Genomic DNA, 12,056 nt, shown 5'->3' on the forward strand with positions numbered 1-12,056 from the left:
CATCAAAGGTAACTCACAGAACCCTTGACACCCCAGAGTCATCCATTTTGTCAGGATTTATTCCTTCTAAAACATTTCTTATAAACGAGGGGAGTTAAGGCCTCAGAATTAAACAGTTTCATCTAGAAAAGTCTTCCAAGAAAAGGCATGCTGTCCAGTCATGCAGTGATTTAGGATAAATAAGTGCAAAGTAAGCAAAGTGCTAATCAGAAATTATGGAGTGTTGTGTCCCCCAGTGATGAGTAAAGGAATATTTAAAGTTCACAGAAGCCCAAGAATTTCCTAAGAAACATAATCAAACATATTTGCTTCTACTGACATTTCCCCGAACACAGAAAGAGATACGGACACTTTTTTCTTTCCCCAACCAAAATTAACTCCAGAACACTCCCACACCCTCCCATCAAATTAACACAACACTGAAAATATCTGAGGGTTGTTTTATTTCATTTAAACAATAGGTTTGGGGCAATGTGGGAATTGAGCAGCACCTTTTAAAAAAACCCTGTCGTGTGCTATAAAGGATAAATAGGTGAGTTTTAAAAAAACGTTTATGTACATATACACACATACACTAAACCAAATTAAAAATGAAGAAGGTTGCGAGGGGTTCTCTTCAACACCATCAGAGAGAGGAAAGCCTTATTTCACAGCAAGCAAAAACACCACATGATAGGATTAGAGTGCACAATCACATGCAGTGCAGATACCGAACCATCCCGGGCCCTGGAAGCAGTGCAGCTAGAGCAGCACAAAGCTCCGTAGGGGTCCCAACTTCTCCTGTTCTGTAGCAAAAGCAGCACCGATTCTCCACTTCGGATTCTCCATTTAGGACGGCGTGCTGTGCGATCCCAGAGCCAGCTGCCCTGCCTACACCAGTTTCAGCAGAAGCCACAAGTAGTGAGCTAGTGAGAATAAGAGCCCCACAGCCAAGCTACAACACTGATTTAACGACAGCATTTCCACAACGAAGGTACCTTTGCTCCCCCATGTCTCTTGGGTGCTCTCCATAGGTCATGCAGCGGACAACTCCTGATTATTTATTATTTCTGCTCTGTAGTCCCCATTCCCTACCTCCATCTTTTCCTATCTCATTTCCTCCTCACGACCCCTCTCATTTCCTACAGGATGAGAAGGAAATAAAATGAGGAAGGGGCATGTACATCTACCCAAGGGGATATTCAACAACCAAATGAAGATTAAAAAACAATAATTCTTTAAAAAACATAATTAAAAAACTGTTAAATTTCTGCAGACTTCTGGCACAGTTTGGTCATTTACCCCAGAGGTCTTTGTCTTCAGGCCCTGCAGGCTATACTGGCGAGAAGCACGCAGTACAAGGTGAAATTCTGAATAAAAGAAGAAAAATGTAGACAGGGCCACGTGGAGAAGAGGCTATAACAAGGAAACCTAACACTTAGGCATTAGCATTTATGCTACACGGTACGCTTTCAAGAGAGTGAATTCCTTCCTGTTGGTGCGAGCCGCCCAGATGAAGAGAGCGGCTGCCATGAACTGCAGAGGTGCCGAGACACAGGCTAGGCAAAAGGACCAGCCAAATTCACCCCTCACATCGTCAGGCAGGGGCAGCTTCTTATGGAGCAGCTCGATCCCAGCTACATAGCAGCCAACCAGGCCCAGCGTACAAAGTCCTGAGGAAGGAAGAAGTGAAGTGTGATGAGATTGCTGTTGGAGAGCTCTGGCTCTCGCCAAGAGCTTCTGGAGGAGGGAGGGGAAGAGGTGGGTGGCAGGAGACCAACCTGCGAGGAAATGGAGGACTCCCGTGGCGATGGCAGGGTAGAGGCTGCGACAGGCACATGCACAGAGCCCAATCAGAGCTCCAAAGCACATGAGGCCAAGGCTGACAAAGGGCAGGAGAAACTGCAATCTCCACAGATCTGCACATTAAAGAAAACACACAAGACAGGTTTCTCAAGGATGTGCTAAAAACTAACCTTCTCCCATCAGGTTATATTTCTACCCACACTAATTCATTGGCTTAGCTAAGAAAGGTCCAAAGGCTCCAACTGAAGTACGAAGAACTTTATTGGTTAACTCCCAAGCTCTTTCATGACCAAAATCTTTGCTAAAGCACCTAAGTTTTCATTTTAAACTTTGACCTACTACCTGTGCTACTTGGAAAAAAAAAAAAAAAAAAAAAAGCAGAGCAAAATGCAGATGCTTCCTCACTACTGACTGCATTTGGAAAATCCCATTCTCTTTTATCTGACTTTTCTACCTGCCAGATGTGAAAGACACTTACAAGTCCGATTCAAGTCTGTGCCACTGTTGTGGTTTCCAGGCTCTATGTACTTTTCCATAAACTGATCAGAGAGGGAAAAACTGATGCAGTTTGTAGTCATATCAGTTTCTGGAACAGAAAAACAAAAAATACAATTACCATTAGGTTCCCCCCACCCCATCTCTACCAATTCCTCCTCTTCCAACCTCTTAAGCTGGGAAGCTCCTCCAAGTTCTATTTTAGACAAACAAAACAAACAAAAAACCTCTCAAAAGAGATCTGAAGGACACTTTAGCAGGCAGTAAGCATAACATAGTTTTAAACATAGTAACATTTAAACATGCAGAACCTTTAAGCTCACCTGGGTAATACATAGATCAGTACCATGCAAGTAGGGATAAAATGTGGCATATGATGCTTAACTATGTTGTCTCACATTCCTGTACTCCCGTAACAGAGCTGTGCGTATATCCACATGCAGAATGTGATATCTTACTCAACATTTCATGAAAAAAATGAGATAGAGAGGACTGCTTAAAGAAATACCTGCTTTTTATACTAATTTTCTCCCTTTTTGCCTCTCAGTTAGGTATCGCTTGGAGAATGCTAATGAGCAGAGTTGTTCTTACATTTCTTTCAAAATGCGTTTTCATTAGAGGAAAAAAAATGTATTTTATGTAATGTCTTCTCCAGAAAAAACATTTTAAAGTATTTTTTCCAAAAGGGTTCAGAATAAGGGCTTTATATACATTTTCAAACCCTACTTTGAAGGAATTAAAACAATTGCTCACTGCACTTCTTTATATCCTCCAACAACTGTCAAAGAAGGGAATATAAATAGTTCAGACCATATCCAATGCTACAAGGAGTCCAAAACATGGTGGTGCCACAGTGGGACACTTGGAACAGACAAGCTAAACGAATGACTAGCTAAAAGGACTGAGTGTCACCTTGATAAAGCAGTTATTTCCCCATTGCTGGATCCCTTGACCTCTCCTGTAAAGAGGGTGATGGGCAAAGCAACAGCAACTGTATCACCTGATGGGCAGTGGACGCTAAGGAAAACCAAGTTACACTAGACTAAATTTAGATGAAACATAATGTGTCAAATTCTGAATCTGTAGCACTGACAGCCACAGACTTTTACCTTTCGCTTCCTTAAAAGCTTAGACTGCCTTTATTTAAAAAAAAAAAAAAAAAAAAAAAAAAAGGAATTAACACATACAATCTAGAAATAAGTTTTCTGGATGAAGAAAGTGACACGGACATGTGTGAGGAAGTAAACACTTCCCTAGCTTGCCTAGAGGGTTACATGCAATTTACTCCAGATACCTGGTGGGCTGTACCAGTGAGAGTTTTTGGGTACAGTGATACACCTCCGCCACAACCCAACGGTGCCGTTGCACCGGAAGAGCGCATCTGTGTAGGTCTTCTCGTCTGCCTCTTCACTGACGAATTCTTCCCAGACGCTCCGGCCAGCTTCTGTAATGTTCTCTACAGGGGACAGGGTGTGGTATTCGTACCAAAAATCAGTGCCGATGGAAGCCGCCATGTATATGGTGGAGATGAGGCTGAGAACGCAGGCGATTACTAGCGCTGTAGCAAAACGGTTATCCATCATTGCGCCCTTGCTGCTGAAAGGAAAGAGAAGGCCAAATAAGTAACTCCTCAGATACTAACAGAGTTATCTGAGCAACATCATGCTCATGACGTCGCTCCTGTTACGCAATGCGCCCTCAGGACACGCATCTCTTCCCCTGCCAGGAGACTGGAAGCACAGCAGCGCTATGTCTGCAGCACAAGCCCACACCCATGGGGTCGGGTGCTCAAGGCACAGCTGTCGCCTTCCTCCCAGGCTCCTGCAGCGCTCTGTGCTAGCTGCTCTCCTCTCTCCCCGAGAGACCAACAGCAGTCGTGTCCCCAGAGCAGATGGCACGGCTCACTGGCACTTCTGATCCTGACGGTAGGGAACCACGGAGCAGAGAATCCACCTACAGCGCTCAGTCAGAAGACTTAGCTTGCCTTAAGAGATTACTGAGGGTAGAAGTTATTTTTAGCCTGCCATCCCATACGGCTTCCACAGCTTGTGTTTACAGCACAGATAAGAATCGCAAGCATGCCAAAAAAGCTTTTCCAGACTGTTCACAAAGGGCAGCCATGCCAAGATACTGGAATGCCTTTTGGGAAACACTGAAACGTATCTAGGCACTAGAGACAGAACACGAAGAAAGTGCTGAAAGACAAGCTTGGAAATGACAATAAAAACTGCAACAATGCCACAGTGTGTACAGAGGCGTGTCTGAAGAACTAAAACAATACAAGGGGAGTGCCCTGTTCCACAGGCACTGGATGACAGGAGTTTCCAAAACTGAAATACCTTCACGCACCAGCATGAGGGCCTTGGTCTGGCTCCCTGCAGGAGGTCACTAATTCCCTCCTTCATAGGCCTGTGCTCACAGCATAAACTCAGGGTAAAGAAGACATGGAAAAAAAAAACAAAACAAAACAAAACAAAACAAAACAAAAACAAAAAAAAACAAAAAAACACCAGACTCCACATGCACTTACACTTTGACAGTACTGTGATTTTAATGAGTAATTGATTGCTAACACACGTAATGTTTTGCAGAGAGTGCAATGCGTCAGAGGACTTCCAAATGCCTGTTATGCTGGTGCATTTGCTGTGCTTGATTAAGTTTATGGATTATGATAAATCAGGCTTGATGCACCTGCCAAATAAAATATTAATCGAAGTTACCTTTGCAGCTAGAGCTATTCTGGTGGCACGATCTACTATCTAATCAGTTCTTCTTTACTGCTTGTTTTACCTTCCTTCTCCCACACACTCTGATCAAAACACTTTAGTCTTGTTTCTTTGCAGCTGAATGGAGTGGAACAGGAAACAACAAATGCTTAAACATGCAACATTCACAAGGGAAAATATGAGTGCTCAAGTCAGACCTGCCAGTAAGTAATTCTGAACTATGCAACAAAGTGCAAAATAAGCAGAGAGTTTCAAAGGCACACCAGTGTTTGCTGCTAACAGTGCCTTTTTCATTCCTTTTCCCTCCTATCTGCTCCTCTATTTGGTTCAAGCTGACAGGGTTGGGATCAGATGATGTATACTTGTATCATCCCATGTTTCATTTCTATATTTGAAGAGGGATTGTTAGAGAGTATGTCTCATTTAAGTGCTTCCTTAGAAATCACAGAACTGTAGGGGTTGGAAGGGACCTCAAAAGATCAGAAATGATCAAGAATAGAACTGTTTTTTGGTGAATTGACAAACAGCGCCCATTTAAAGCACTAAGAAGTTCACGAACTACAACTCTGTGAACTGTGAATCCAGAAGCTGTGATTTTAAAATCCTGGCAATCATATTAAGAGGAAGAAAACACCATACCTGGGCTTAGTCATCTAGAAGACGCAGAATCAAATCCAGACTCAGAAGCAAATGCTCTGCACTGTTTCATCTTTGGTTACGCGCTTGCACTCTCCCTTGATATCCCAGCATCTAGCTCAAAGCGCACAGGGCGTTGGATGAGCAGAACAGGGACAAGCAAGCTGCCGTATAGGACCGCCCCTCTATTCTTCCACACCAAGTTCACTTGGAGATTTCTTCCCCTTCACAAACTTCTCACAAAGCAAACAGCACACGCGGCATCTCCGCAGCTAATGTCGTGCTGCCTGGCTGCTGCCCCGCTGAGCTGAACAGATCCCTGGGAACTGTTTCAGGTAAGCAGCAGAACCAGCTGGCGAGCAGGCCGGTCAGGATTTTCCACTACACTGCAGTCACTGCAAGAGGAGCCCTCGGCACTGGGCTCCTCTCTTCAGAGAGCTCTCTCTGGAAGGAGGAAGCGCAAGCGAGCCTACAAGCTCTATCCTCAAAGTTGTATTTGGTGAAACAAGGTTGTAAGCAGGACATTACCAGGCCACTGTTTTGCAGCCTTTTGCTATAAATGCTTACAAAGTCCTTAGTAGCTAGCATACAGAAAGAAAACAAGTGGCTCAAGAAGGCGTACTTTCATATATGACATCCCTGCTGCCAGGTCCAGAACGTTGGTACTCGAAATATGCTTATCAAGGCATCATTAAAATGCAACCACACGCTTCTGGCCAGCTTGCTAAGCACTGGGAAACGTACAGCAGGTTTAGCAGAGTTATGGCAGCTGACAACCAAGAAGCCAATTGAAGAGTTAAGAAAAAATGCAAGCACTGCTCAGTGTTTGTTACCCACAGGCCAAAAGAGACATGGCCACCCAGTGGTGCTCAATCATTGTAATGCACAGCTCTGGGGACAGGCAGAAGCAGGCGAGGTGGCTACAGTCCCTAAAAATTAGCAGGTGGTTTGTGTCAGCTTGCTCCAGAAAGAACACACATGGATTTGCAGAATGTACAAGACTGTGCCAAGGAAAGAGCACACCCCCACCTCCTTATAAAACAGCCCTCTCACTGCTTCTGCTAACCCCTGAAGTACTTTCAGAAGACAAAAAGAATTACAGAAGAGATGCACTCAGCAACACTTTAGGCCAGTTTTGAACTATAAGTTCTTCCCACTGCAAACACCCCAGAAGACTGGACTATCCTGCTCATTTGCAGTGCGTACCCAGTGCATCTTCATTTGCAGCAGACACACGCCCACTTAAACGAGGTGTCCTTTGCTCTATTACAGACAGAATCACGCTTCCAGCCCCAGGCAGAACTCAATGGGAGTAGTAGGCAATGCCAGTCAAAGAGAGTTACCATAGAAAGATCACGAAGAAAGACGTGGCATGTTTCTGAGATTATGACACGCTTCCCAAAAGATTTTGTGCAGAAAAACATGTAGGAGGTGCTTTAGCATAAGACTACTTACAGAAAAAAACAACCGCCAACATCACTACTATCAGAGCTGACAGTAATTATAGACAAAGACTGATACTAAACAGAAATACTTCCTGCCATCACAGACTGTCAGCAAGAACCTTCATCGTTTTAGGAGAGGTATATATGTTCATACAGCACTGCCAGCACACTTCATCCCAACAGCAAACACCATTTCAATTGAGTTATTCCTGAAACTAAACTACGCAGTGAATATAAAACAAATGCAAGGCAGTGGCATACAGGCACTCAAGCATAAATGCTTCATAGGACATTATAATTACATTTTTTTTTTAAAGGAGACTTAAAAAATTGAAAGCATCAGTTTGTAAGAAAGAAGGTAAAGTCCAAACCAGCAGCAACATACAAAGGAATGGAAAGACGCATGTGATTCACATAAGGAAAAAAAGCACAAGTAGAGTTGAAAAAAGAAATAACACAGAAGAGCACAACAGCAAGTATTGGGGCAAACGAACAACTACAAGGCTAGGAAATGAACAAGCATTTTACAAAGTCGCTACGCCATGGGGGAAGGGAATACAAAAATAAAAGCATTTCTCTGCTGTGGCAGCAACTGCTACCTCCCCTCAGCCAGGAGCAGGCCACCACACGCAGGAAGCTCATTTCACTTGCCATCACAACAGAGGAAGGCCACAAAGGCAGCCTAGCGAGGGCTGGCGTTTTTACAGAAAACATACTTGAGACTGGGCTGCTGTGGGGGAGAAAAGAAGAGGAAGGCCTGAAAAAAAAAAAAAAAAAAAAAAAAAAAAGGGAGCGTGGGGAGGAACACTGATACACAGGAGCCTCTTTTTGGCACTGAGGGTATAAAGCAGGGTTAGGAAAGGACGGCAGCGAAGGGTTTTTTACCTCAGCGCTCCCCGCCGCCCCTCAGCACAGGGTTCCGGTGACCGCCGCCCACCTCAGCGCGCCGCCTTCCTCGCGTCCTGCGGGAAGCCAAAGCCCTGAGCACCCGCAGCCGCCAGCCCCGGCTCCTGCAGCCATCCCGGCTGCGCAGCGCCCGCTCCGCCACCTGGAAGCACAGCGGCGGCCATCGCCCACCCCAGGACCCCTTCCTCCCCACCCCTCACAGCCCCGGGCCGCCCACACACGGCCCCGGCCCCTTCCTCGCTCCCCTCACGCCCTCAGCACCCGACCGCCAACGGTCCCCAACGGCCCCCAACGGTCGCAACCGCCGCGGCGCGCGGCACCCACCGGCCGCCGCCTCGCGCCCCCATGCCACGCCCTCGCCGCGCGAGGCACGCTGGGGGATGTAGTCCGCCCGCCCGCCCAGCCCCATGGTACCGCGGGCCCGCCGCGAGGCACGCTGGGAGTTGTAGTTCCCCCACCACCACCACCACACCCGCCTCGCTTGGTGCCCTCAGCTCAGGCTGGGGGCTGGCAGTGGCAGCACTTTCAGTGAGACGGCCCCTACTGGGTTAAACAGCCACGAGATCCCCCAAAATCACCCCAAAAACACTGCGCAGTGCCCTTCTGCCTTCCGCAATGTCATTACTTCGTCTCCCTGTGCAGCCACAAAGCTCAACTTTCGTCCCTTTCTGCTCCGTTTCTTGTAAAAATGGTGCTGCGATATCCTTGCAGCGTGACTTGGGAAAAGACCACATTAAAAAAAAATAAGAATTTAGTAAAAATTACAAAAAATGGCAGCACTGACTCCATGCCCCACGTTGGACGTTGCCCCCAGTCCCTGTGTTGCCCCCCATACAAGCTGCAGGAGGTCTCCTAACGGTGGTTAGCAGCCACCCGCTGAGACCTCCACACCCAGTTTTGGTTTCACCAACCTCCAAACCAGCAAATGCACACCCAGCAAACGGAGTCACGTCCAAGGTTTTCACATCTCTGGGGACTTCTGGGGAAAGAACCCCATCCAGCTCCTCTTCTCGGGCGGCCAGGAAGCATTTTTTTCAGTGGGATAAGAGGCTGGGATGGTAAAGGTGACATCAGTGATGGGTATTTTTAGTTAAAAAAACCCTTTCCAGCATGGCACACCTTTCCAGATCATGTTGCTGGTTCACCAGCACCTCATAACTCTAAGCTAGGAAGTTGTCTGGGTTCTGACCAGATTTAGGTTGGATTCTAAAATATTCAGCATTTTTATCGATGGCCTGGAAGAATGCAGAGCATCATCACTGATAAACCTCACAGATGACACAAGGCCTGAGGGAAGGGTAAATAATTAAATGGGTAGAGCACTGGTACAGGGTGACCTGGTCGTTTGGAAGCTGGGGGCAAGCAAACATATGTGTCAATAGGGTCATCAATGAGCACGTTCATTTAAGAGCACAGAGTGGAGGCTATACTTGCATGGCAGAAGACTTTATCCTGGGAAAAATGAAAAGGACAAATGAGTCATGGTGGATTTCCAGCTGCCAAGATGTGGCTGTGGCCAAAAAAAACCCCATGTTCCTGCAGCCGTGGGTGTATAAACAGAGAAATCACAAGGAGGACAGGAGTTATATCAGCTCTGGAGTTGCCACTGGCTGCTGACATACTGTGTCTAGTTTTGACATGTTGGCAAAGCAGAGATGAACCTGGAAAGGGGCATGAAAATCACTGTGCAATGAGAAAACCTTTTTCAGGGAAACATATCAAAGAAGGTTAGCCAGTATAGTATATTGAAAAGAGAGCTAAGGAGTTACAAGATCATAAAACACAAGTAATGACAATAGGGAACAAAAAATCAGTAATAATTTTTCATGGCAAAACTATCAGAATTTTAAGCTAGAAAATGTTTAAAGAAAAAACACACATGCTAAACAACTCTGTATTGTAAACTATGGAATAAGAAGACTTGCAATCACTATAAATCATAGCGAATAATCTAACACTGGCAAGCCTACAGTTTTTGTTTGTTTGTTTGTTTGTTTGTTTCCCTAAATGATCTAATCTTGTAAAATTGAGAGTCATTTCCGGAAAATTCGTCAGTCATTGCTACTCCCATTATTGAATTAGACTACATTGGCCTCTTCTTACTCATCATCCGCCCTGATCAGTGATATGTGCAGCTGCTTAAAAACAACCATAGGAAAGAGAGTTGCATGTCCATTTAATTTAATTTAAAATGCTCTCAACTAATTTCACCTGTTTTTTTGTTTGTTTGTTTGTTTTTGTTTTTTTTCTGGAAGAAAACCACTTCATATAATAAGGGTAACCCAATAAAAACATTACAAACAAATGTTCACTGCTAACACCGATATTTTGCCATTTTCTTTTCACACCTCCTCAATCTGCTTCAGCAGAACCTCTGCTAGATCAGATCAGCTACACAATAGGATTATTCCAGAAGATTTTCAAAGTAAAAGTTTGCTTTAGAAACTGCGGTAGTTCACACATGAAAGCACAAAGTGAATAATGCTGATGGCTACAGATTAAAAGCTGTTCCTGCCTTGTGCAGATCTGTAGTTTCTTAGACAGCAGACCTGTATCGTGTCTTGTACCTCCAGCAAGTGTTCCTGCACTGACAGTTTTACAGCGGTGTTGCAAACAAGCCAACAAAAACCTCCTGTGTTGTGAAAGAAAATCTTCACACAGAATTTGTGGTGTTTTAGCTCTTGCACACAAAGGAAATAAGTAAACACTCAGAGGAGGAGGCATTATCTGTATTAAATGGAGTTGGTAATGGATGAGAAATCAAAAAGATTACTTCAAATACCACATTCACTTCTTGAGTTACTGATTCAGACCTGAAAAAGGTGCTTGAAAGATTGCCTATTTCTTTCAGTATTACTAGCTTGTTTACTACAAGATATTGCTTTTCCCAACAGATTGTCTTTAATAAAAATGGCAGTTTTAATTTTCGTGTTTTAGGCACAATCTATGAACATTTCACACAGACAATGCAGCAGAAATCCCATGGATTCCCCTCAAACCTTTATATAGAGTCACCCTGGTTTTATTTTTGCCTTCTGTATTTTTTTTTATCTTTGGCACAGAAGACTGTGGGCAAAGCAAATCCTACCCTAATTACATTTTTCACAGAAAGAAGACCTTCCAGATGTGCTTCTTCCAAATACGACAAATAGCACAGGTTCTCTGTAAAGATACCCACTCAATCTCCAGGTCAGGGGTCTCCAAACTTTTTTGATCGTGGACACCAATTAGTGAAAGATTTTTGAGCATGCACCTCCATTATATGTACATTTATTTATAAATCAATTACACTTACTACTGTACTAACATATGCACATCATAAAACAAACACAAAAATAGAAATTAAAAAAGGAGGAGAAAAAGAGGAAAGAAATAAACACTTTTTCAAAAATAGTTTTATTTACTAATTGCACCAAAAATATTTTCTTCCCGCATCCCACGTTGAAGACCATTTCCTCTAGGTAGGAAACTACTTCAGCCCATCCTGGTGCACTTCTCGGCACCCACGATTTTACTTGAATCAGTTCCACCCTCTCCTCTTCATTTTGGGATGAAACTTCTGTTATTTGGCATTCATCTGGTTTCCTCTGAGCTTGCCTTCACCACAGTTGTAGCACAGTAGGACAGTTTCAGCCAATATTTTTTTATTTGGTCTGCAAATCTCTATTCCTTACAGAAGGTTTTTGAAGTACAATCATTTAGAAACTACTACACTTTCCTTCATGGCCAAATGAAGCTCTGTTCCTTCTCAGCATTTATCATCATTAATAATTTACTGATGCACACTAATTTCATCTAAATGCCTGTGCTTATATAAAAGCACATGTACAAGTTAGAATAAAACACTTAACCTGGCAGTAAAACAGATGAAGAAAAAAAAAAACCACCCACCTTGCTACCAGAAATGCTTCAATTGTAGAGATCTGTAAGGGGTGGTGGTGAAAGAAATTAAATCAACAAATTAAATCAACACCCCACATACTTCCTGTACAGATAGTTTTGCTGCATATCTTTTACTCATTTTGCCATAACATTATAAGGCCACCATAGCACGTGTCAACAA

The 12,056-nt window shown here is 44.0% G+C and overlaps 1 protein-coding gene across 7 annotated transcripts; it reads right to left on the reverse strand.

Annotated features, from left to right (window-relative positions):
* Positions 1-426: 426 nt before the first annotated feature.
* CLDND1 (claudin domain containing 1) lies at positions 427-8,389 on the reverse strand. 7 transcript variants are annotated; one of them, XM_072044399.1, is made up of 6 exons: positions 8,318-8,389; positions 7,973-8,049; positions 3,575-3,873; positions 2,264-2,371; positions 1,761-1,898; positions 427-1,652 (listed from the first exon to the last, which is right to left on the reverse strand). In XM_072044399.1, exons 3-6 carry the CDS (start codon positions 3,861-3,863, stop codon positions 1,432-1,434), a joined length of 756 nt encoding a protein of 251 aa, XP_071900500.1. In that variant the 5' UTR covers positions 3,864-3,873; positions 7,973-8,049; positions 8,318-8,389; the 3' UTR covers positions 427-1,431. The 7 variants fall into 7 exon arrangements, with proteins under 7 accessions (XP_071900500.1, XP_071900506.1, XP_071900507.1 ...); XM_072044405.1 differs by having other exon boundaries at positions 3,575-3,876; positions 8,318-8,383; XM_072044406.1 differs by lacking the exon at positions 8,318-8,389 and adding an exon at positions 8,255-8,306.
* Positions 8,390-12,056: the final 3,667 nt, after the last annotated feature.

Source organism: Anas platyrhynchos, chromosome 1 (assembly GCF_047663525.1).
Source record: "Anas platyrhynchos isolate ZD024472 breed Pekin duck chromosome 1, IASCAAS_PekinDuck_T2T, whole genome shotgun sequence".
Taxonomy (NCBI): domain Eukaryota; kingdom Metazoa; phylum Chordata; class Aves; order Anseriformes; family Anatidae; genus Anas; species Anas platyrhynchos.